General features: G+C 48.5%; 1 protein-coding gene across 1 annotated transcript; it reads left to right on the top strand.

Moving 5' to 3' along the window:
- The first annotated feature begins 8,436 nt into the window (after positions 1 to 8,436).
- BNIP3 (BCL2 interacting protein 3) lies at positions 8,437 to 23,499 on the top strand. The gene is made up of 6 exons (XM_007964452.3): positions 8,437 to 8,748; positions 16,775 to 16,925; positions 17,542 to 17,626; positions 19,961 to 20,067; positions 20,144 to 20,293; positions 22,618 to 23,499. Exons 1-6 carry the CDS (start codon positions 8,703 to 8,705, stop codon positions 22,661 to 22,663), a joined length of 585 nt encoding a protein of 194 aa, XP_007962643.3. The 5' UTR covers positions 8,437 to 8,702; the 3' UTR covers positions 22,664 to 23,499.
- The last annotated feature ends 1,823 nt before the right edge of the window (positions 23,500 to 25,322 follow it).

The following is a 25,322-nucleotide window of genomic DNA, read 5'->3' as shown; positions in this document are numbered from 1 at the left end:
CGGCCGCTGGCACTCTTCTGCTGCTGGGAATGTAACATGTGCGAGCACTCTGGAGAACACGATGGCAGTTCCTTAAAAAGCTAAGCACACCCTTCCTATATGACCCAGCCACTGCACTCCACGATATTTACCTGCAGGAAATGAAAGAACGTGTAGATACAAACATTGGCATACGAATGTGAAAGTTCACAGCAGCTTGATTTGCCAGCAGCAAGAACTGAAAACATCCCAAATGTCCAACAGATGAACAGTAAACAAATTGTGGTACATCCATACAATGGATGCTACTCCTCTCTGAGTAGATCAACTACTGATACATGAGGAACCAACTACTGATACATGCATCACCGATGAACCCCAAAGTCATTACACTGAGTGACAGCAGCCAGATGAGGAACCTTTTGGAGGTAATGGGCATGTCCATCCTGATGGTCTTGCGGTGTCTACAAATGTAAATCTCATCAAATTATAACTTTAAATATGAGCGGGTTTTGTGCATTAATTACATCTCAATAAAGTTTATAAAATTGCATAATTTTAAGGTCTTACAAAGCCTGAATCTGCTTCTGCTTTTGGACATTCTAGATTGCTTCCTCGTGTGTGTGTGTGTGTGTGTGTGTAAGAAACAGGTCTCGCTCTGTTGCCTGGGCTGGAGTCAGTGGTGTGATCATAGCTGACTGCAGCCTCGAACTCCTAGTCTCAAGTGATCTGCCTGCCTCAGCCTCCCACAGGGTTAGGATTACAGGTGTAAGCCACCGTGCCCAGCCTTCTTGTGCTCTTTCATATTGTCAGTGTTCCTGTTACTTCGTCTTCCAGATGCTATTAACGCTGGTCCACTGAGGAACCCACTCTAGTTCTCTTCTCCATTGTGGGTTTAATCTCTTGCATATTTCTTTACTGTCATTTCAATGAGGTCTTGAGAGGAAAGCAAGGCTAAAAAATGTGTTCAGTACGCCATAATTCTCACTTAGGTTGTAATACGTATTGACTTCATAATCTTTTTTATTATTGTGAAAAATATCCAACATATACAATAGTAGAATAACATGGACCCACACGTACCTAAGACCCGGTTTCAACAACTGTCAAGTTGCAGCAAATCCTGCTTCATCCATACCCTCAGCCATGGCCCCCCTCCTGTGCTATGTTGAAGCAAATCCAAGACATCATTTCATTTTACCCATAAATATTTTGGCAAGCATATACGTGACACATTAAAAGATAAAAATGCCAAAAGAATGCTAAAAAAAGACTACAATACTATTATCACATGTAAAATTAATAATCTATTTTAAATCTTCACATGTCCACGTGTTCAAATTTCCAATTCCTTTCCTCTCTCCTTTTTTAGTTTGTTCAGACAGGGAGCAAATCCATCTCCGATTTTTCCTCTTGCAATGTATTTATTGAAAAACTCATTTATCGTACTCTACTTGCCGTATTCTGCTGATTCCAATTCCACAGTATTATTTACCTATTTTACTTTTTATAGAGATGGGGTCTCACTATATTGGCCAGGCTGACCTCAAACTCTTGGCCTCAAGCAATCCTCCCACCTTGGCCTTCCAAAGCACTGGGATTACAGGCCTGCACCAACTCACCTGGCCCACAGTGTCATTTAATACACTCCTCTGTCCTGAATTTGGTAGGCAGTTCTAAAGCCTGGATTAGGTTCAGGTTCTATTTTGCGGGGAGGATGTGGGAAAAGGACAAAACTATTTTTCTTTTTTTTTTTTGAGATGGAGTCTCGCATTGTCACCCAGGCTGGAGTGCAGTGGCGCGATCTGGGCTCACCGCAACCTCCGCCTCCCGGGTTCAAGCAATTCTCCTGCCTCAGCCTCCTGAGTAGCTGGGATTACAGGCACCCACCACCACACCCAGCTAATTTTTTGTATTTTTAGTAGAGACGGTGTTTCACCATGTTGGCCAGGCTGGTCCTGAACTCCTGACCTTGTGATTCACCCGCCTCAGCCTCCGAAAGTGCTGGGATTACAGGCATCAGCCACTGCGCCTGGCCGGACAAAACTATTTCATAGGCCATGTTAGGCTCTTCCATCAGGAGGCACAGGATTTCTGTCTGTGTCTCTTTTTGCAATACTGGCAGTTGTGATTAGTAGTTAGATTCACTGATTCATTAGGTGTTATAAAATGTGATTTTTTTTTTTTTTTTTTTTTTGAGACAAGGTCTTGCTTTGTCACCCAGGCTACAGTGTAGCGGTGTGATCATGGCTTACTTTACTACAGGCTTGACCTCCTGAGCTCAGGCGATCCTCCCACCATGGCCTCCCATGTAGCTGGTGCCTCACTAGTTTTAAAGTCGTTTGGGTAGAGACAGAGTTTTGCCATGTTGCCCAGGGTGGTCTTGAACTCCTGAGCTCAAGTGATCTGTCTGCCTCAGCCTCCCCAAATGCTGGGACTACAGTTGTGAGTCACCGTGCCTGGCCCTCTTTAGATTTTTAAATTTATATAAGAGTAACTTAGAAGCATTTTTTTTTTTTTTTTTTTTTTTTTTTTTTGAGACGGAGTCTTGCTCTGTCGCCCGGGCTGGAGTGCAGTGGCCGGATCTCAGCTCACTGCAAGCTCCGCCTCCCGGGTTTACGCCATTCTCCTGCCTCAGCCTCCCGAGTAGCGGGGACTACAGGCGCCCACCACCTCGCCCGGCTAGTTTTTTGTATTTTTAGTAGAGATGGGGTTTCACTGTGTTAGCCAGGATGGTCTCGATCTCCTGACCTCATGATCCGCCCGTCTCGGCCTCCCAAAGTGCTGGGATTACAGGCTTGAGCCACCGCGCCCAGCCTTTTTTTTTTTTTAATGGAGTCTTTTTTTTCTCAGTTCGTATATTTAATATTTTTATGGCAAAGGTGTATCCATAAACAATATATGGTATGCTTTTACATGCTTTTAAAATATATGTAAACAGCATTCTGTGCTACATAATGTTGTACAACTGTTTTCCACTCAGTGTTGTCATATATATGTGTGGATGCATATATACTATAAATTAGTTCATCCATTGTAACTGTTATATGGCAATCCAATGCAGGAATACATCACGATTGATTTATTCATCCCCTTAATGAGGTACATCTGGCTTATCTCCAGATTTATCTCTGACAAAAAGGCTGGAAAGAATGTACCTGAACGTGCGTCCCCTCTGTCCACGTCTCTCTGACCCATTAGACTGGCCAAAGCAAACGAGAGAGAACCGGCCGGGTGGAGAGGCAATGGGACTTTTCATATGCTGCTGATGGTGGGAGTGACAATTGACATAATCGTTTTAGAGAGCACTTTGGCAGGATCCAGTTAAGGTGAAAACGCTCAACCCTGTGATCCAGCAATCCTGTCATAAATCCTTTTCACCAAAGGTAAATTACATATTTATTTTCCACTCAACGGAAAGAATAAAATATATAACATTCCTTTATGACTTCAAGTTTATAATGCAGTTTTACATATATTACCTAATTTGACATTCACAAGCATAGAAGTAGTGTCAGCCCCTTGTTAGAAACATGGGAACTGAGGCCAAAGATAAGGCCACGGAACTATAGTTTGGCGCTGGGCTCAAATTCAGTCCTTTGACTTTTTGTCCAGGGCATTTTCCATGACCGCAGGCTGCCTTGCTGTGTTTTCTGTTTTTTTTTTTTATTATTAAGTTCTAGGGTACATGTGCACAATATGCAGGTTTGTTACATATGTATACATGTGCCATGTTGGTGTGCTGCACCCGTTAACTTGTCATTTACATTAGGTGTATCTTCTAATGCTATCCCTCCCCAATTCCCCTACCCTACAACAGGCCCCCGGTGTGTGATGTTCCCCACCCTGTGTCCAAGTGTTCTCATTGTTCAATTCCCACCTATGAATGAGAACATGCAGTGTTTGGTTTTCTGTCCTTGCGCAGTTTGCTCAGAATGATGGTTTCCAGCTTCATCCATGTCCCCACAAAGGACATGAACTCATCCTTTTTTATGGCTGCACAGTATTCCATGGTGTACATGTGCCACATTTTCTTAATCCACTCTATCATTGATGGACATTTGGGTTGGTTCCAAGTCTTTGCTATTGTGAATAGTGCCACAATAAACATACGTGTGTGTCTTTATAGCAGCATGATTTATAATCTTTTGCATATATACCCAGTAATGGGATGGCTGGGTCAAATGATATTTCTAGTTCTAGATCCTTGAGGAATCACCACACTGTCTTCCACAATGGTTGAACTAGTTTACAGTCCCACCAACAGTGTAAAAGTGTTCCTGTTTCTCCACATCCTCTCCAGCACCTGTTGTTTCCTGACTTTTTAATGATCGCCATTCTAACTGGTGTGAGATGGTATCTCATTGTGGTTTTCATTTGCATTTCTCTAATGACCAGTGATGATGAGCAATTTTTCATGTGTCTGTTGGCTGCATAAATGTCTTAAGAAGTGTCTGTTCACATCCTTTGCCTACTTTTTGATGGGGTTGATTTTTTTCTTGTAAATTTGTTTAAGTTCTTTGTAGATTCTAGATATTAGCCCCTTGTCAGTGGATAGACTGCAAAAATTTTCTCCCATTCTGTAGGTTGCCTGTTCACTCTGACAGTAGTTTCTTTTGCTGTGCAGAAGCTCTTAAGTTTAATTAAATCCCATTTGTCAAGTTCTTGTTTCTCTATATGCGGGTTAACATTTGGTATTGTCAGATTTTAAAAAATAATCTATGAAATAATTTTTAAAAAAAGTAATGTACCACTTGTGATGTCCCCTGCAATCCTGCAGCAGACGTGTTTATTATTTTTTTTGAGACGGAGTTTTGCTCGTTACCCAAGCTGGAGTGCAATGGCGCCATCTTGGGTCACCGCAACCTCCACCTCCCAGGTTCAAGCAATTCTCCTGCCTCAGCCTCCCGAGAAGTTGGGATTACAGGCATGCACCACCACGCCCGGCTAATTTTGTATTTTTAGTAGGGATGGGGTTTCTCCATGTTGGTCAGGCTGGTTTCAAATTCCCAACCTCAGGTGATCGACCCACGTTGGCCTCCCAAAGTGCTGGGATTACAGGGGTTAGCCACTGTGCCCGGCCCGTTTCTTTAAATATCATCAGCAGGGTACATTTTCTGGTGTACGAGCCTTCATTGGTTAACCCTGCAGAAAGTTAACTTCTGCTTCTGGCTGCATCCACCTCTCCACTGTTTCCAAATAGACATTCTCCAAATCAGCTCCTTTTGGGGTTCCTACATCTGCTTTATCTACCCATAGCGGTACCAAGAGGAAATCTCAACCTGTAAAACTCTGGGGACTCCCTGTCTGCAAACCTAGTCCAATAATACTGAACATACTTGACAGCTTTTACAGGGACTAGGTACAGAATCCTCCCAAATACTGGATCATTGCGGGCCTCTCCCACTCCATTCCTGCCCACAGAACCTCAGTTCTCACCAACTGCCTGCTCCCTGCTATATGCTGTCTTGCCACACATGAGAGTTTCATTGTCCACTGTTGCTGCCATAATATAAACCTGTTTTCTTTAAATATCTGCATCAGAGACAGCAGAGGTGATGACAATGGGTGAGTGAATCCAAAATTTAAGGACAGAGAGTTTTATTTCACTGAAACAAAGATTCCCTAAAATGAAGCATGTGGATTCTTCAGTGCTTGCTGGAGAGCATTAAAGAGAGGCTCCAACACCGGGCACAGTGGCTCATGCCTGCAATCCCAGCACTTTGGGAGACTGAGGTGGGTGGATCACTTGAGGTCAGGAGTTAGAGACCAGCCTGACCAACATGGTGAAAACCTGTCTCTACTAAAAATACAAAAATTGTCAGACAGGTGTGGTGGTGGGCACCTGTAATCCCAGCTACTCAGGAGGCTGAGACTACAGTGAGCCAAGATCACACCACTGCACTCCAGCCTGGGTGACAAAGTGAGACTCTAAAAAAAAAAAAAAAAAAAGGCTCCAGATGGGAGATGGCCTTGGGTGGGGGGAAAACAAGTACATAATTCCCAGAGGACAGTGAGATTCACCCATCAAGCCAAAGTGTGAGAGCTGATGGGTAGGGCTTTGGTGCTCCACCTTCCTGGTCAATTCCAAAGCCCCCCTTTCTTGAATAAGGACTTTAGTCAAGGTCTCAAAAATATATTCAGCCACTTTCATTAAAGTGGAAGTAAACCTGATTAATCCTTTGATAATATCAGACAATATCCGCTAAGGCCTGAAGCAACTAAAGGAATAAGATCCGTAACAAAAGACTATTAAAGGGGGGTCTAATTATTCCCTGCACCAGCATGTAATGCTCCAATCCTTCCTGTAAGGAAGCCGAATGGGAAGAGCTGGTATTTTGTACAAGATTTGAGAACTGTCACTCAACACTGTGATCCCCAGACACCGGGTAGTACCAAAGCCCCATCCTCTCTTGGCAGCTGGAAGTGAGAGACTAGGACTGACTCATGCAGTGCTTTCTTTAGTATTCCAGTGGACCCAGAGTCAGTATTTGTTTGCTTTTACTTGGGATGACTGTGAGTATATCTGGTCTATCAGGAAATATTGTTGATGAAACTGCTGCCTCCATCACAGCTCAACAAAAAGCTACTGACTCACTGGCTGAGGCTGCACTGGACAATTGCACTGCTTTCGATTATTAGCTGAGCAAGCAAGTGTATGTATGGTGGCAAATACCTCTTGTGCATATACCCTTTCCATGAAGCAGAAACTCATATGGGAAAAATTAGAAGCCACTTGGCTACACTATTCTAAAGAATTCTCCATTTAATTTTCTTCATAATACTTTTGGTTGACTCCCTAGAATAGGTTCCTTTTTCCATTCTGGCACACACATTCTCTTTTTCATTGTAATCCTTATGTGCACTGTACTTGGTAACATTTTTGTTTTAATAGAGATGGGGTCTTTCTGTGTTGCCCAGGCTGGTCTTGAACTATCAGGCTCAAGTGACCCTCCTGCCTTGGCCTCCCCAAATGCTGGGATTACAGACAAGAGCCACTGCCTGGCCAGTATTACAGTTCTACTATTGAAATTATTCATGTTATGCCATGTATCTCTGGCTGTTTTACTTTTTTTTTTTTTTTTTTTTTGAGACAGGATCTCACACTGTTGCCCAGAATGGAGTGCAGGGGCCTAATCATGGCTCACTGTAGCCTCTACCTCCTGGGCTCAAGCAATCCTCCCACAGCGGGTGCCACCATACCCAGCTAACTTTTTTGTATTTTTTTGGTAGAGAAAGTGTTTCGCCATGTTGCCCAGACTGGTCTCCAACTCCTGGGCTCAAGCGATCCTCTCGCCTCGGCCTCCCAAAGTGCTGAGATGAAAGGCTTGTGCCCCACCTTGGCCTCTGGATGTTTGTTACTTCTCAGAAAACCAAGATCATGGCACTCCAAAGACTAGAGACGATTCAACAGGCAAGAGCAGCGATGAAAAACACGCAGCGACAGAGGTCTGGCTCCGTGGCTGTGACCTCGGTTCAGCTTCTGAGCGCCTGGTTCCTTGGCGGGAAGCGTCCTCCTTCCCCGCAAAACCAGGCACGGCTGTTTGGGAAGCAGCGTTTCTGGGGCGCACCTCGATACTTGGATTTGGATCAACAATGCTTTCAAAAAGGAAGACTTTTGATCAAAAGCGGGAAATGAGAAAACTTGAGTTTCCTCTGAAGACTGCGCGCCTCTTCCCGGTCCCGAGGCCGCGAGGCCCCCCTGCCAGGCTGGCTCCCACGGAAGCCGGGCACCCACCCGGCCTGGCCCAGCGCCACTGCGCCGCGTGACCCGCGGAGGCCCCAGCCCACCCCCGGGGACCGCCCGCCCCACACTGCGTTCGCCCCCCGGAAGCCCCTCGCCGCAGAGACGGACGGCGCCTCTCCCGGGACCCTGGGGTCTGCGTCTCCCTCGGGCGGACTCTTCCGACCCTGCTCGAGCCTCCGCTTCTTCCTGCGGGCGGACGCCCCAAACACACCGGGCCCCGCTGTTCACGCAGGGGCGCCCTGGCGGGGCGGGCAGAGACCCGGGGGCGCGGCCCCGTCCCGAGACGCTCAACTCCGGCCACCGCTCGCAGCTCCCTCCCCGGCGCAGGTCCCGACCCCACGGGCCGTCTCGGAGCCGCAGCGGCCGCTTCCCTGCACGTCCTCACCCCGCCAGCCCCGCGCCTCAGTTTCCCCACTCGCAGGATGTAAAGAGCGGCCCCGCCCCGACGCGTAGCGCCGTCCCCGTGATAGCGAGTGCCCAGGGCGTCCACCGGCCCCACCGCCCCTTTAAAAGCGGACTCGGCCCACCGCCTACCGCGGCGGCCACCTCGCAGCCCACTCGTCACGACGCCCGCGGCGCCCCGCCCGTTCCGGCTCACCTCAGGCGGTCGCTGAAGCCCCAGCGCCTGCGCGCCCCTCGTCCCGCCCCTGTCCCCGCCCGCGTCCCGCGCACCGCAAGCCCCTCGCCCACCCCCAGGACCCGCCCCGCGCACGCGCCGCACGTGCCACACGCACTCCACGCCCGTGCGCACGCGCAGGCCCCGCGTCGCGGCCAATGGGCGACGCGGCCGCAGATCCGCCGGGCCCCGCCCCGCCCTGTGAGTTCCTCCCGCCGGGCGGCGGGGCTGGGCTCAGTCCAGGAGCGCAGCTGGGCCGCGGCGCTCCTGCCTCCGCTTTCCCAGCGCCCGCAGCTGAAGCGCAGTCCGCAGCCCGCGGCCCGGTGCGGACTCCCATCGCCGCAGTCGCCTTCCGGCGCCATGTCGCAGAACGGAGCGCCCGGGATGCAGGAGGAGAGCCTGCAGGGTGAGGCCGGGGAGGCGGCGCGGGAGCCTGGGGGCGCGGGGGGAAGCCTGGAGGAAACCCAGAGGGAGGCCAAGGGGGCGCCAAGGGGAGGTTGCCGGGGAGGCCTGGGGGCCATCGCGGGCCCGGCGAGACTGCGCCACCCTTCCCTCCCGTGCCCACCCCTCCTGCGGGCGTGCGGAGCCCGGGGCGTGGGGACCCCGCGTACTGCCCGGGGTTCGCGGCCTCGCCGCTCGGGCGGGGGTTGGCTTGGACCCGGGTCGGACCGCACGGGAAAGCCCCGATTCTCCAGCTCCGCGCAAGCTAGAATTCCACCTGGAGGTGAATCTGCGTCTCGCAGTTGGTTCGAGCAGCCTCAGAGTCCACGTTGCCCTCCGCGGTCTGTAGTTCAGACCCGTATTGGTTTTAACGACCAAACACCAAGGCGTGGCAAGTGGACTGTTACGTGCTTTAAGTTTGTTATTAATGTTTATATCCGTGGTGACTTAGGATTTCCTGAAGGGTGAAGGCGGAGATGGGAGGGGGTTACAGTGTTTTTAAAATATGGCATTTAATGGGCATGTTCTAATTCTACTAGAGGGTCGTTCCAAAACAAAGCTTTAAATTACTTACGGGTTAAGAAAACACAAGCACAAGGACGCTGGCAATGCAGCACGGAGTCGTTACAGCCTGCTTAATGCCCGAGTAGAGGCTCGCCCTGTGCCCTTGGCTAGATTCGCAAGACCATCCGTTCGCGCAGCGGGAAACGCAGGCCCGGGGTGCAGGACTTGCCCCACGCACAGCCAGGTGGTGTGGAGACCCTCCCCACCCGGTGGGTCCGCGTCAGAGTCCAGACAGCATTTGCTCAGGGAAGCGGACACTGAAGCCGCCTTCCCAGGGTCCCTAGGGCCCAAGCCTGGGAGGAGGGACCTGGTGGCAGCTGACCTTTGTGTTCTCTGAAGCCAGAGTTTACTAAGCAAAATTAGCATGTAAATAAGCTTGGGGACGGGCTGCTGAAACCTCTGACAGGGAACTTTTAATCTTCATTGAGTTTTTTAAAACCATGTATTCACATAAATTCAGTGAGTTGCTAATTTTATTACAAAAAAAAGATTTTACTAGGCAGGACTTAGTTACTGTAATATATTAAATATATATATATTTGAACACTACAACCATATTTTTTTAATTTTTTTTTTTTTTTTTTTTTTTTTAAAGAGACGGGGTCTGTGTTGCCCAGGCTGGTCTGAACTGGGCTCAAGCGATCCTCCCGCCTCAGCCTCCCAAAGTGCTGGAATTAATAGGTCTGAGCCACCGTGCCTGGCCTAGAACCATATTTTTAAAAATCCTGTAATTCGGATTTTTCCTCTTGAAATTTAAACATTGGCTATTACTATTTTGGAATATATTAAGGGGGGTTTTCCTGTCTTTTGTTATAAAATCCAAGGGATGTTTTTATAAACTCTTTGCCATAAAATCACCCATTTTCCGGTTGTGTTACTCCTGACATTGTGCGTTTCACTGCCTGGCTGGGATCTGGGCGCTGGGAGGTGGAGGGGGCCCCGGGGGGGGGGGGCTCGGTCCTCTCTCCAGTATGTAACTTACACAGGCTGCTGAGTCATTGGCAGTGCAAGACGGCCAGCGCCGGAGTTGCGAGATTTTTGTTTTTCTGTTTTGTTTATTCTATGAAAGGATAGTTATCCGCGGGGTGGATCCCATGTAGGCGATTCCTTGGGCCGCCCTGAGTGTCCGCGCGTCAGGACGGGGTCGGCGTGGGCGGGGTTGGCCTGTCCCGCGGGCTCCAGCCGCCTGCAAATCCGGCGCGGAGCGGTGGCTCGCTCAGGCAGCGCTCACCTCTGCCCCTCTGATTTCACTGCCCCTTGTTTACCTCGGAACAGAGAACTGTGGGAGCCTTGCAGCCAGACCCACAGATGGAAGCAGCGAGCACTCTCTCTGCGTGTACCCTCTGGGCCCAGCTGCTTTTCCTGAGGAGTTGACGGCAAAATGGGCTGATTCCATTCCTTTCTATCTCTTGATCATTCTGGCTATTGTTGTTGACCCGCAGGATGCTCGTATTTGTCCTTTTTTTCCTCTTTATTTTTTACGAGCCCAGTCTTACTTTGTCGCCCAGGCTGGAGTGCAGTAGCACAACCATTATATAACTCACTGCAGCCGAGAACTTGGCCTTTTTCTCCTAGGCCTGTCACTGCTAACATGCAGGAGAGGTAGGATTCTGTGATGAGACCGTGTCACGGTTGCGCGGTGTCACTTCCTTGAAGGACCCACTGTCTTCATCAGGAGGGCATCAGTTCCGTAAACTGCTTGCCCATTTACTCTGGAGCTTCCGTATTTAATGATCCACGCCCTCACCTCTTCACCCACTGCTGTGTCTGCAACTGGCAGATGGTTCTCTTGTCAGAGGCAGCTCACCATGGGTAAAGTTGTAATAGGGGAAAAGATGCTTCCACTTATTTTGGAGCGGAATCGTAGCATTGTGCGCTTTGAGACCTGAAGGGGTTGCAGACATCTATAGATTCTTGTCCAAGACCTGCATTTCATAGATGGTCACAATGAGGTTCTAGAGGTGGAGTGAAAGATAAGGCTGGCAACTTAAGGAGAAGCCAAGGACTCTGCATTAAGCACCAGTGGGATACCTGGAGCCCAGATGCCTGAGGCTGCGTGCCATAGGCCAGGGTCCTGGAGGAGAGCCTGGCAAGGGGAAGGTCGAGGGAAACGAGCCGTTAGAAGCCAGGGACCTGATTTACCTACCGGGCTGACTTGATGCTTGAGATATTTTGCCAGGCAAGTCACTTTTGTTCCTCTCCCCACTAACCTGAGAAGCTTTAAAGGTCAAAACAGCAATTTCTTAGAGCCCACCTCCCCTGGGGAAGAAGCCCTTTGTATGGTTTTGGAGGTGCTAGTTCCCTCTGGGGTTCACAGCGCCTCTGCTTCAGGCTTTTTTTTTTTTTTTTTCTGGGATGCTGCCTCCCTCTCTTCTGACATTTATCCCAGAGCTTTTTCAATCTATTTTCTGGATTCCACCCCAGCATCCCAAATAGTCACTTTCAGAGTGGGCTGAGGCTGGGTTTTTGGAGAACAATGAAAACACACCACAGGTGATTCTCCTTTCATAGCCAGGGTTGAGATTGTCATTCCAGGTTAGGGCATAGGGTGGCCTTGAGAACTTGACCCTGTGTTTACTCCACGTGGGGCTCATGGCTGTGGCCAGTGAATCCATGTTGAGGAATAGGACCCAGGGAGTTGCCCTGGGGACATACAGAGGGCAGTGAATCAGTCTGTCACTGGAGAGAGAACTGCTTCGGGCACCTAGAGAAGCTGAATGTCAGATGATTTTCTTTTCTTTTTCTTTTCTTTTTTTTTTTTTTTTTTTACATAAAGTGAGAATAAGACATAGATTAAGAACTCTTGTTGGAGTGTATTCTGTCTCTGAGATAGACCTATCAGTTTTCTTTTTGTAATGTGATGTAAATATAGTCTAGGTTTTTCAAAATCTCATCTGCCTTGATATAGAAGGGAGGTAAGACTTACTGGCTGTGTGTCTTGTTAGCACTGTAAATTATAACTAAGTAAGGAGGGGGAGGAACCTAAGGAGAGGGATGTGAAATGAGATTAGGAAGGAGGGCTTTTGTTGCAGTAGCAACAGCAGCACCTCTTTCTTTCTGGGGCCTAATTATGCTACAGTTATTTGAAGTAAACTACTTGTGATTATGAGCAGGTTTTCTAAGGTCATTAAGTGTAACCTCACTCCCCATCTTTCTTTGAAAAGGTGAATGATCTGAGTGGAGAACTGTAACATGTGAGTAGATACACAGCATGCTGCATTCTCCAGGAAGTACCTTTCCTACCCGGTTGCTGTAGGTTAATAATAAAACTCCTGTCCCTTAGTAAATCATTCCTGGGAATACAGCTTTTGGGCCCAAAGTCATTAGCCATGGACAATCTGAAATGGGTTTTGTTTCCTGGATTTGTAGGATCTTTTCTGGGGCGATTTTTAAAAAGCACTGCTTTGGTTTGAATATGTCCTCCCCATGTTGCCCGTGGTATGGTAGTAAAAGGTGGACCTTTAAGAGGTGGCTTGGCCATGGGGACTCCTCTTTAGTGAATGGGATTAGTGCTCTGAGGGGCTGGATGGAGGGAGGTGGGTCCCTCTGTGCCCTCATTGAAGGGATGGGGCAGGAAGGCCCTCCCCCGACACCAGATGTTGGTGCCTGGATCTTGGACTTCCCAGCCTCCAGAACGGAGATCAATTTCTGTTGGTAAATCACTTGGTCTGTAATCCCAGCACTTTGGGAGGCCGAGACGGGCGGATCACGAGGTCAGGAGATCGAGACCATCCTGGCTAACCCGGTGAAACCCCGTCTCTACTGAAAAATACAAAAAAAAAAAACTAGCCGGGCGAGGTGGCGGGCGCCTGTAGTCCCAGCTACTCGGGAGGCTGAGGCAGGAGAATGGCGTGAACCCGGGAGGCGGAGCTTGCAGTGAGCCAGGATCAGGCCACTGCACTCCAGCCTGGGCGACAGAGCGAGACTCCGTCTCAAAAAAAAAAAAAAAAAAAAAAAAAAAAATCACTTGGTCTGTGGGATTCTGTTACAGTAGCACAGAGAGAGGAAGACAGAGATACACTTGTCTCTACTTTATCTTCCTCTCCCTATCATCTTCAGCTTGCCCCTTGTGTGATAGATACATATGTGTTTGGTCTTGACCCTACTTCCAGGTGCAGAGCACCTCAACCCCTGGGATTTCCTGAGCAGTAAGTGTCTTTCTTTTTTTTCCCCCCCCGGAGACAGAGTTTCACTCTTGTTGCCAAGGCTGGAGTGCAGTGGCAGGTCTCGCCTCACTGCAATCTCCACCTCCTGGGTTCAAGCGATTCTTCTGCATCAGCCTCCCGAGTAGCTGGGATTACAGGCACCCAACATGCCCAGCTAATTTTGTATTTTTAGTAGAGACGGGGTTTCACCATGTTGGTCAGGCTGGTCTCCAACTTCTGACCTCAGGTGATCCCGCCTGCCTCAGCCTCCCAAAGTGCTGGGATTACGGGTGTGTGCCACTGTGCCAATAAGTGTCTTAAGCACGTTTATTAAGAAAGTAAAAGAATAAAAGGGTGGCAACTCCATAGGCAGAGCAGCCTGACCAGTGTGTGTGTTATTCATAGTCACCCTGTCAGCAGTGTGCTCCAAAAGTACTCCTTGGTTCACCATTTTTGGTGTGAGTTGTAAGGAGCCCCTTCAGAATACATTGCTAATACAGTGGTTTGAGGGCGGCCCCAGGATAGTTATTTGAGGTAGAAATTCCCAGGGAAGCCCCTCCTAGGAGGGGAGAGGACTGGAGATGGAGATGGGGGAGCCATGAGGTGCAGGTAGCATGGTTGGGGTTAGGGTTGGGATGTGTGGGGTAGGGGGGTCTGGTTAGGGTTAGGGTTGGGATGTGGGGTAGGTGGGTGTCTCGTCTCAGAGAGCGTGGTTGGGGTTAGGGTTGGGACGTGTGGGGTAGGTGGGGATCTGGGGTGTATGTCATTTCCATTTGGCTCCTCTGTAATTGTTTCTGGTAAATTGATAAAGTAAAATGTTCTTCTGAGTTCTATGAGTTGTAGCAAATTATTGAACCTGAGGGGGGTGTGTGGGATCCCCTGAGTAGGTAGAGGGACTGGCAAAAATGTGGGTAACCTGGACACCCCATTCTCCACTTGCATCTTGTGGGCTCGACACTAAGTCTAGGTAGATAGTCAGAATGGAATTGAATTGTTGGACACCCCGGTGGTGGTGACTTGGTGTCCCACATTTGATGTTAAGAGTGGCATCGGAGAAGAGACATCTTCAAGCTCCATTTGTGTTCCATATCGTCAGATATCTGAACAACACTTGTGGCAATACTGTCTAGTCAGATGAGCGGTTTCAGGAATGGTGTGGTCTCTACATCTCGGAAGGCACCGTGTAGCCTCTGCCAGAGGTGGGGCAGACTGGCCTGGGCCTTTCTCCTGCAGTGAGCTCCAGACTCCAAGACAGAGCCTGGCCTGCCTTTGTATTAGGGATGTGCTTCTTGTGGGCCAGGACAGGAGGCAACGTGAGAGGCCAAACAGAACAATCGTGTGTTAATTTGAAAATTTGTGTGACCATTTCGTTAGCAACTTACTGGGAGCCTGTTTGATGGTATAAGTTGCAAATTCACATTTCCTTCCTGGGCCTTCGGTTTGCTTTTTTCTGGTTAATATGAAATATACTCAGCAACAAGTGGCGTATTGAGGCTGGGCCAGGCCTCTTTCAGGAGAGATGCCTAGTGTATGTGGAAAGCTGAACACCTGCCTTTGCTTCCAGCGAACATGACGGAGGAAGAGGCTGCTCCGTTCCCTCTAATAGCATGGTGTTGGTAGTGCTGTGTTGGTTTAAGGACAGTCAGCAGCTCAGGGTGATTATTCTACTTACTCAAATTATAGTGACTGCAAAATGAGAGAATTCCGTTGTTCTCCTCTGTAAGTTTCTCCATCTTTTGTGACCTGCACTTTCCTCCCACTGCACTCCATCCTCCATACGCTACCAGAGGAAGCTTTTACCAGATTTGCTTTAAATAAATAAACCTATGACACAAAGTAGAGAAATTATCCTGGGCCCAGAAATAGACGTGTGCCTATGTGCACGCTTCATGTCTGACAAAGGAAGCAGCCCAGAGCAGAGGCGAGGTGGGAGCTGCCTGCAATAAATGGGGCATCCGTATCACATCAGTGGAAAAATTAATCCACATAGATTTTGGATCTAAATGAATGTCATGACAGTAGAGCTACGTGAAAATAACAGAATAGCTCAGCTCAGGAAGGGACTGCTACATTTGACTGAAGTAAAATCAAGAACTTCTGTACATCAGAAGGCATGATAAGTGAAAAGAACAAGCTACCAAGTGAAGTTACTTGCAACGCATTTAAATATGCAGAAAAGTGCATGTCTAGAGTACAGAATTATCCCAGAAAAATGCATATCTAGAGTACGGAATTATCCCAGAAAAATGCATGTCTAGAGTACAGAATTATCCCAGAAAAATGCATATCTAGAGTACAGAATTATCCCAGAATTGCACTTTTAGCAGTAAGGGAACGGGAGCAGCGTTCCAGCCTCAGTTTCTATTTATAATGGTGACAAGGAAAAAATACTGCTGGATGCCCACAAATAAGACAGATAATAGAAAAGAATGAGAGATTTGAAGAACCAGTTCAAAAAAGATGCTATCCAGATGGCTAGCAAACTTGTAAAATCGTGTTCAACATTGTTAGAAATTAAATACATGCAAAGTAAGCCACAAAATACAAGTAATAGAGGCTGGGCATGGTGGCTCACACCTGTAATCCCAGCACATTGGGAGGCCGAGGTGAGAAGATTGCTTGGGCCCAGAAGTTCGAGACCAGCCTGGGCAACATAGCGAGACCCCATCTCCTAAAAAAAATAGCCAGGAGTAGTGAGTGGTACATGCCTGTAGTTCCAGCTATTCTGGAGGTGTCAGCTAGAAGATGGCTTGAACCCAGGAGCTTGAGATTATAGTGAGCCTTCATTGTGCCGCTGCACTCCAGCCTGGGTGACAGAAGTGAGACTCCGTCTCTAAAAGAAACAGAAAATAGAGTTCAGACCTTTTAAAGAAAACTTTAAATCCCTTAAGCTTATGTTGACATTATTTTTTTAAGACCCCTTTTTCCAAATAATAGCCTTTTTCTTATAAAAGCTTACAGCAAGAAAGCATTCTAATTGGATTCTGGCGACTCAGCAGAGTTACTGGACATTTGCTTGGTATAAAGGGACTGCAAGAGATGGACAGATATGTGGTCTCAGCCCCAGGAGGCTTCCTTCCTGTACCCAGGGAGTGCGTGTGTAGACAGTCACTGCCATGCGAGTGGGCAGAGGGATGTCTTCAAGGTGGGGTTAAGGGATGGTTCCTGGTGTGTCACCATTGCTACCTCTTGGAAATGGAAGGGCAGGCTGGCTAGATACTAAGACCAGATTCCAGAGTGGGTAGAAAATTCCATCTGTGCCCCTTTTTTTGTCCCCACCAGGCTCCTGGGTGGAATTGCACTTTAGCAATAATGGGAACGGCAGCAGCGTTCCAGCCTCGGTTTCTATTTATAATGGTGACATGGAAAAAATACTGCTGGACGCACAGCATGAGTCTGGACGGAGTAGCTCCAAGAGTTCTCACTGTGACAGGTAGGTGCACGTCAGCAAGCATATGCGTTACAGTGCTGATGTCTTCAGTGGGTGACAGTCACCTCTAGGACAGGGGGCTGCTGTTCCCCTCAGGCCGCGTTCGGGAGTGGCTCCTGCTGCCCTCTTTGGGGATGCAGTGTCCTGGGACTTAGTCTGTGGGGAGCCATGTTCAAGTCGCCAGTGGGCAGCAGAACAGCCACAAACCCCGCTCTGAGAAACGCAGTCACGCACCTCAGCAGGGCTGTGGTCGCAGGAGGAGTGGTTCCTGGGTAGCAGCACTTCTGAGCGACTCCAGGGTAGAGTGGCTGAGTGGTCAAAGGTCGCGTGCCCTTGAGAACTGTGCAACAGACCGTGAAGGCGGCAAGTGACAAAGCCAGCCGCTCGCCAGCTGCCTCCCCCGCCTCTTCTCTGGAAGACTGGCTAGCTAACTCCTGTCGGGCTCAGCACACAGGGCCGAGGAGTAGTTTGGCTCTGGCTGGTGCTGGGTGGAAGGGAGGACGCATGCTGGCTAGAGCCCCTCATCACGGAGGCGGCTGGAGGCCTTTGGGGTTTGAGCTTCTAATGATAGAATGTTCACATGATGTTCTGTTTTTCTCATTCTATTCACATTGCCAAGCCCACCTCGCTCACAGACACCACAAGATACTAACAGAGCTTCTGAAACAGATACCCATAGCATTGGAGAGAAAAACAGCTCACAGGTAAGCTGGAAGAAGAATGCGAGTTATAAGTATTTGTGATGTGTTTGTACAGGAAATGGTTTAAAATGTAATTGAGCACCTCAGAGAAAAGTCGGGCTTTAAGGGTGTCTCCTGTCTTTAAAAAAAAAAAACAAAAAAAATCCACAAGCACATGGGCTGGACACTGAGCTGAGCGGGGGCAGCGCCGAGTGGGACAGGCAGTGGGGGCCTCCCGCCCCTGCCTGCCATCAGGAATACACCGGAAAGGAGGAAGGGCTCCCTGGTGGCTGCAGTCTAGAGAGGAGGGAGGGACCACTGGAAAGGGTGGCAGTGAGCCAGCGACTGGCTGGTCTTTCCTTGTGGTTGTTGGTTGAACAGTGAGTGGGTTTTAATACTTGCATGCTGTGTGGGACTCAGGCGTTACCCACGGGGCCATTCGAGGCCATTTGGTCACTGTGGCTATGACTCTGAGGTGTCTTCCTCATTAGACATTGTCACTGCCTGCTGGAAATTACACCCTGTGCCTTTCCTAGCATTAGTCCTGAGCTAACTGGTGCCTGAGCAGTGCAGCATTAGTGGCTGATCAACCTGGTAATTTAGCGTAAGATCATCTTTTTTAAAAAAGTTTTTTGTAGAGACGGGGTCTCCCTGTGTTGCCCAGGCTGGTCTTGAACTCCAGGGCTCAAGTGATCCTCCCAAAATCCTGGGACTATAGGTGTGAGACTCCACGTCCAGCCTGAGATGACTTTTCTAATGGTAACAGATAGTTAATGGGCTTTACATGCCGTCATTCAGCATTGTTGTGAAAACAGAGTCTTAGAGGAAAAAGTGTGCCTGGGGTTATTGCCTTGGTTTACTATCATTCTCCCTTCGCAGATAGGGTTCGAGGCAGTGATCAGTACTGTCTTGCTCAGTTATATCTGGTAGTGCCTTACTTACCTTGTTGCAGATGAGATGCGCGATAAATGTTTTCTTGGGTGTTTGTCGACGGTGAGAACTTTAACGACGGACCGTGTTCTGTATTTTGGAAGCTTTGTGAGGAAGCATGGCCTTCCGGGCAGGATTAGTAGCTGGCTCTTCAGTGCTAGCTTCCCTCAAGGCTTCCTTCACCAAGGAAACAAGGAGTCCCTGTTACCCAGGCCTTCTCAGGGACATCCCCCTGGCCCCACTCCGAGGGTTCCAGAGCGCAGCATGATTTTGGGAGCCCCGGGAGCCCTGGCTGTGGATGTGTGGGTGCACCCCAGGGCGTGCGGCCTGCTCCTTGGCACATGGGGCTATATCCAGCTTGGGTATACCCAGATGTTTGGTGGGTTTGGGGAGCTATATTCTGATTTTCAATTTTCTTTTTTTTTGAGACAGGGTATTGCCGTTTTCACTGTTTTAAAACAAAAATTTCCCCTTAGTTGCCGGGCGCGGTGGCTCAAGCCTGTAATCCCAGCACTTTGGGAGGCCGAGACGGGCGGATCACAAGGTCAGGAGATCAAGACCATCCTGGCTAACACAGTGAAACCCCGTCTCTACTAAAAAACGCAAAAAAACTAGCCGGGCGAGTTGGCGGGCGCCTGTGGTCCCAGCTGCTCGGGAGGCTGAGGTAGGAGAATGGCGTAAACCCGGGAGGCGGAGCTTGCAGTGAGCTGAGATCCAGCCACTGTACTCCAGCCTGGGCGACAGAGCGAGACTCCGTCTCAAAAAAAAAAAAAAAAAAAAAAAACAACAAAAATTTCCCCTTAGTTTTAAAAGGAATTAGATGTTCAGGTACAGAATTCTGAAAATGCAAAAACGTAGAGAACAACACTGAGACTCTCGGATTTCAAGCCCTCTTTAATGCTTCGTGCTGTTTTATAATTCTGAGGATTTGGCCGCAGCCGTGGTTGTGTGTACATTTCTGCCTTTTCCCTCCTGCTTCTCCTGGAAGCATCTTGTAAACCTGCTCGCTATCCAGTGTCCGTTTCCTTCGTCATGTCCCTGTTTTGAGCCATTTTCGGCTGTTTTCATTTTCTTTTGTTATAACCAGTGCTGCAGTCACCATCTTTGCCCTCATGTCACGTGACTTCCCTAGGACAGTGTTTGCCACTGTCAGTGCCCCAGCATCTCACAGTGAACCAGATGTATTTATGCCCTGGGTGGGACTCCCCCGAGGTGATCTGTCCCTGGAGGAGGCGAGCGAGCCGGGAGCCGGGAGTGCGGTACGGCCCGGGGAAGGCCTCCGGCCCCAGGACTCCCCTTGGACCACAGTCCGAGGCAGTGACACATGCCTTTGGGCTCTTGAATGGAGCCTGCGGTTGTGAAGCTCGGGTGGGAGGTGGGTGTCATGTGTGGTACGTTAATCTGCATTTAACATCGACTTTATCTTAGTCTGAGGAAGATGATATTGAGAGAAGGAAAGAAGTTGAAAGCATCTTGAAGAAAAACTCAGACTGGATATGGGATTGGTCAAGTCGGCCGGAAAATATTCCCCCCAAGTGAGTGTGTTCTCAGTGTCCCGGGGGCTCCCCTTGACAGAGAACACATCGGCTGACACGTTTCTTCCCGCCTCAGGGAGTTCCTCTTTAAACACCCGAAGCGCACGGCCACCCTCAGCATGAGGAACACGAGCGTCATGAAGAAAGGGGGCATATTCTCTGCGGAGTTTCTGAAAGTTTTCCTTCCGTCTCTGCTGCTCTCTCATTTGCTGGCCATCGGATTGGGGTAGGTGATGTGACTCTGTGACTCCCGTCATGACATGTCGTGGGGCAATTCTGGGTCGCGGTGATTTATTCGTAAACTGTTTCCTGAAGTCCAGATCATCAGTTACAGCATTTTCGCAAACACACCCACAATCACCGTTCAGGTCAAGAAACCACCAGCCTGCAGCCCCAGAAGGCCCCAGCACAGGCGCCCCGTAGTCCTGTCTGGCATGGACGAGTCTGCCTGTTGCTCACTGTATATAAATGGAGTCACAGCAGGGATTCTTATGTCTGACCTCTTTGTCCTGTGTGTAGTTAAAAGCAGTCTCATTTCTGCGTAGTACTGCATGGTGGGGACGCCCCCAGCCGTCTGCTGTAGATGGAGGGCCTCAGTTACTTGCTATACTTCCTCCAGGACCGGACTGTTGTTCTACTTAACTCTCAGCAATAAAGAAACCAGTGCGGTCTCCGATTTTTCTGGCTTGAGTTTCGCTCTTGTTGCCCAGGCTGGAGTGCAGTGGCCTGATCTCGGTTCACTGCAACCTCTGCCTCCCAGGTTCAAGCGACTCTCCTGCCTCAGCCTCCTGAGTAGCTGGGATGACAGGTGTGAACCACCACGCCTGGTTAATTTTTGTATTTTTAGTAGAGACGGGGTTTCGCCATGTTGCCCAGGCTGATCTCGAACTCAAGTGATCGCTCACCTCGGCCTCCAAAGTGCTGGGATTACAGGTGCCCACCACCATGCCTGGTTAATTTTTGTATTTTTAGTAGAGACGGGGTTTCGCCATGTTGCCCGGGCTGATCTCGAACTCAAGTGATCGCTCACCTCGGCCTCCAAAGTGCTGGGATTACAGGTGGTTCCCTCGGCCTCCAAAGTGCTGGGATTACAGGTGTGAACCACCACACCTGACCTTTTCTGGCTTCTTACAGTCACTCACTCTGCAGAAAACACAGAGACCAGGCAGGTGCCACTGTGGATTCTCAAGAGCTTTAGCTGCAGCTGTGGTGAAGAGCCAGAGCGGGAAGCCAAAACCGCTCCTCGGGCTGGTCCCACCCTCTCTCAGTGGGGAGGAGGGGTCTAGTCCTGGTGTGCAAACAGTGTTCTATGGCTGCTGTGTATTAGACAGACTGGAAAGACTGGAATGCCACTGGGGACAGGTGGGTTCCGTTGGCCAGAGGGCTCACATCTGGGGTCGAAGGAAACGGGATAAAAGCCACTGAGTTTCCTGGGCCGGGGCCTGAGTGCTGCCATGTCTCCACCTCACCCTCCCATGTGTGCGGCTTTCTCCTAGCTCTTGTACACATTCTCACGTCCACCCCCGTCACCTTTATTTCTGCCAGTGCTTTTTGGAGTCAGACCCACAGACTGTATCAGCATCACGAGGCAGTTTGCTTTCTGGAGCCTTTTCCAGAACTGTCAAGCAGACTCCGGGGGCAAGGCCTCAGGATCCTCATTTTAAATATGAGGTTTAGCCCTTCCTTTCAGGATGGATTTCTGCAGCCACTGCTTCCCAACTACTGTCCTCCATCCTGCCCAGGTTTTCAGAGCCTGATACTGCCACTGGCAACCCACACCCCCTCAGCAGCTTTCCAGAACCGCACTATAAAATCTGCCCTGAAAGCTGCTGCAGCATGGTCTGTGCCCACAGTGCCCATCGCACCACTGCCCATAGGCCAGCACTGTCTGTGCTCACAGTACCCACCGCACTACCGCCCATAGGTCCGGAACCGCACTATAAAATCTGCCCCCGAAAGCTGCTGCAGCAAGGTCTGTGCTCACAGTGCCCACCCCACCACTGCCCACAGGCCAGGCCAGCCAGGCTTCCCATTCTGCCCCCTTTCCTGGAGACCCATCCTCCTCCCTCCTGTAGCGATGCCCGCTGGTCAGCTGGAGCGAGCCTCTATTGCCGACACTCCTGCATCTTTAGTTTGGGATGTTGCTCCCACTACCGAACTTAAACCACGTGAGGGCAGGGTCTTCATTTTTAAGCAGTTGGCCTTGGTGAGGCTGGTGGCGATGAACTGGCAACACCATCTTGCCCTGGTAGGTGACTTCCCCCAGCACTGAGTTGGAACAAAGCAGCTTTCTGTCTGGAAACAGCGTTTCAGTTTGGTGATCCTTCTAGGCAAGAATACAATCTGATGTTTTCTAATTAATACAAAATACATACTGATAAAACACTCGGTAAAAGATTACAGACAGATTCATTACAAAATTTTTATAATGGGTATAAAATCACCAGTCCCTTGCATAAGCTCTAACCACAGAGCTACCCTGTTTCAGCTGTAACACAATCTCCTGGGAATCACAAGATACATTAACTACTGATTACTTTTTCTGTTAAGGATCTATATTGGAAGGCGTCTGACAACCTCCACCAGCACCTTTTGATGAAGAACTGGAGTCTGACTTGGTTCGTTAGTGGGATTACTTCTGAGCTTGCAACGCAGCTCACTGAAGAGCTGTTAGATCCTGGGGTGGCCGCATCACTTGTGTTTATTTGTTCTGTAAATGCTGCGTTCCTAATTTAGTAAAACAAAACGACAGACACTAAAATCATGTTGATCTATAATTATACCTATGAGATCAATTAATAAGCATGTCAGACTGATTAATCTATTGTAAAAATTTGGTAGTGAATTTTCATTGGATATTAGATATAAATATCTGAATATAAATAATTTTAATATCCTAATCATCATGTATGTTGTATTTTAAAAATTATCTGCAACCTTAATTCAGTTGAAGTACTTTATATTTCAAAAGAATGAATAACATTGATAATAAAATCGCTACTTTAAGGGGTTTGTCCAAAATAAATATTGTGGCCTTATATATCACACTATTGTAGAAAGTATTATTTAATTTAAATGGATGCAGGTTGTCTACTAAAGATTATACGTAACTATGCTAATTGTTCTTAATCAACAGAAACCAAGATAGAGCGACAAACTCAGCTGTACAGTTCATACACTAAACTCTTCTTGCTTTTGCAGTATAAGGAATTAAGTCTCCGATTAGGTAATCACCTTGGATGATCAGTTTTCTGCTGAAGGCACCTGCTCAGTATCTTTTCCTGTTTATCACTCTGCATTGGTGAATTTAATCCTCTCCTTTGTGCCCAACTTGTGTGTGCTTTTAAAATCAGCTTGATTCTAAGCAAATCTGTGTCTACTTTAAAAGACTGGAAATGGGAAAAAATAAATAAATCTTTGCCAAATCCTTCAGATTACTGTATTTACATATGGTTTCAAATCAGACGTCATAATAGCTTCTTGATGAAACCAGGACTGGTCCCTATTTTGACATTATCTTTCCTACAGCAAGCTTTTTAGAAAGGCTGCCTGCCCAGGCCTTGGTGTTTCACCTTTCCACGCGTAATAGATTTCCACGTGAAATCTGACGTTGTCATTTGTGAAGATCTCTGTTGATACTACCTTGGAAGCAGTCATCTCTAAGTCTTACATCTGGAGGAAGTGGGTGGCATGACATCAGAATTCCTTTATATAATTTAACCTCAGAATAGTCTGAGATCATTTCGAAGCACACTGGTCAAGGAATTCCGTTTTTGTTTTAGAGCAAATGTTTGCTGTTTGTCTTCCATCACAAACGTGGAGTTTCAGCACCTTACAGAGCTTAGTGAACCTCCTGCTCACCATCAAAGTTAGCACACAACAAAGCCAACCACATGTCCCCCTCACAGATGATAATGGCTGAACTCTCAGTGAAACCAGCTGTACGGCCAGGGACAGTGGCTCACGCCTGTAATCCCAGCACTTTGGGAGGCCAAGGTGGGTGGATCACCTGAGGTCAGAAGTTCAGGACCGGCCTGGCCAACATGATGAAACCCCATCTCTAATAAAAATACAAAAAATGAGCTGGGCGCAGTGGCACGTGCCTGTAATCCCAGCTGCTTGGGAGGCTAAGGCAGGATAACCGCTGGAACCTGGGAGCAGAGGTTGTGGTGAGCAGAAATCACGCCACTGCACTCCAGCCTGGGAGGGAGAAAGACTCCATCTCAAAAAAGAAAAAAAAAGCAACAGTTGGAGGTTCTGAGCTCTGGGACTGGGCCAGTGTGACGGCTCCACACCTGTAATCCCAACACTTTGGGAGGCCCAGGTAGGAGGATCACATGAGTCCAGAAGTTCGAGACCAGCCTGGGGGAGCATAGCAAGACCCTGTCTCTACAAAAAATACAAAAATTAGCCTTGTGTGGTGGCACACACCTGTAGTCCCAGCTACTCGGGAGACTGAGGCAGGAGGATCCCTTGAGCCCAGGAGTTCAAGGCTGCAGTGAGCCAGGACAGTGCATGTGGCCTGGCAAGAGCAAGGAAGCCCCTGTTTCAAAAAAACGGAACTCTGGGACTGGAGTGCTTTAGACAGATGGGACAAGAATCAAGTTTTCTGGAGGTGTTTTTCATTAGATTGTAACATTAGACATTTCATTAAAAACGAAGTCTGATGTGTGTATCAATGTTTTTATTTTTGAGGTAGGGTAATGGCAGTAAGTGAGCCTTTCTGAATAGCTTTTGTAAACAGCCCTTTTCTACAGTGGTTAATACAAATAACTGCCCACACCACTCATTTCATTAACAAGTTTACAAAATTAACATTACCTAAATGATTTTGGTAGAAAAACATCGAACACTTGGCCACTATTTATCTAATATTTACTCCGATGCAGACGTTTGCCCATACACATCTGCTTAGGGTGTGGAACGTGAGGCCTACACGTTGCTTACAAGGAACGCGCGTGGCTGCATTGGCAACACCACGAAACACTCCAGCCCTACATCCATGCTTTGGGCGCATGACCCACTTCCAGGAATTCACTCTGGAGACAGACCTAGAAACTTCTACGTGCACATGCACGAGGATATAACTAAACAGGTAGTATTTATTGTAACATGATTGTATTAAAATACTTGAAACAACTGAGGTGCCCATGCATAGAGGCGAGTGAGCGACAGTGCTGCCCCGCAGGGCTGGCACTTTGCCACTCAGGCACGACGGGGAAGAGCTTGGGATGAGGGGTTTCCAGGGAATGTGA

This window comes from Chlorocebus sabaeus, chromosome 9 (genome assembly GCF_047675955.1).
Source record: "Chlorocebus sabaeus isolate Y175 chromosome 9, mChlSab1.0.hap1, whole genome shotgun sequence".
Classification (NCBI taxonomy): domain Eukaryota; kingdom Metazoa; phylum Chordata; class Mammalia; order Primates; family Cercopithecidae; genus Chlorocebus; species Chlorocebus sabaeus.
This window is presented reverse-complemented; position numbering and strand designations above follow the sequence as displayed.

Excerpts from the sequence above, each read along its gene's own strand:
- BNIP3 (XM_007964452.3), top strand. The coding sequence starts at position 8,703 with ATGTCGCAGAACGGAGCGCCCGGGATGCAGGAGGAGAGCCTGCAGG. Across the intron at positions 17,627-19,960 it reads GAGAGAAAAACAGCTCACAG|TCTGAGGAAGATGATATTGA; the intron begins GTAAGCTGGAAG and ends ACTTTATCTTAG. Across the intron at positions 20,294-22,617 it reads TTGCTGGCCATCGGATTGGG|GATCTATATTGGAAGGCGTC; the intron begins GTAGGTGATGTG and ends TTTTCTGTTAAG.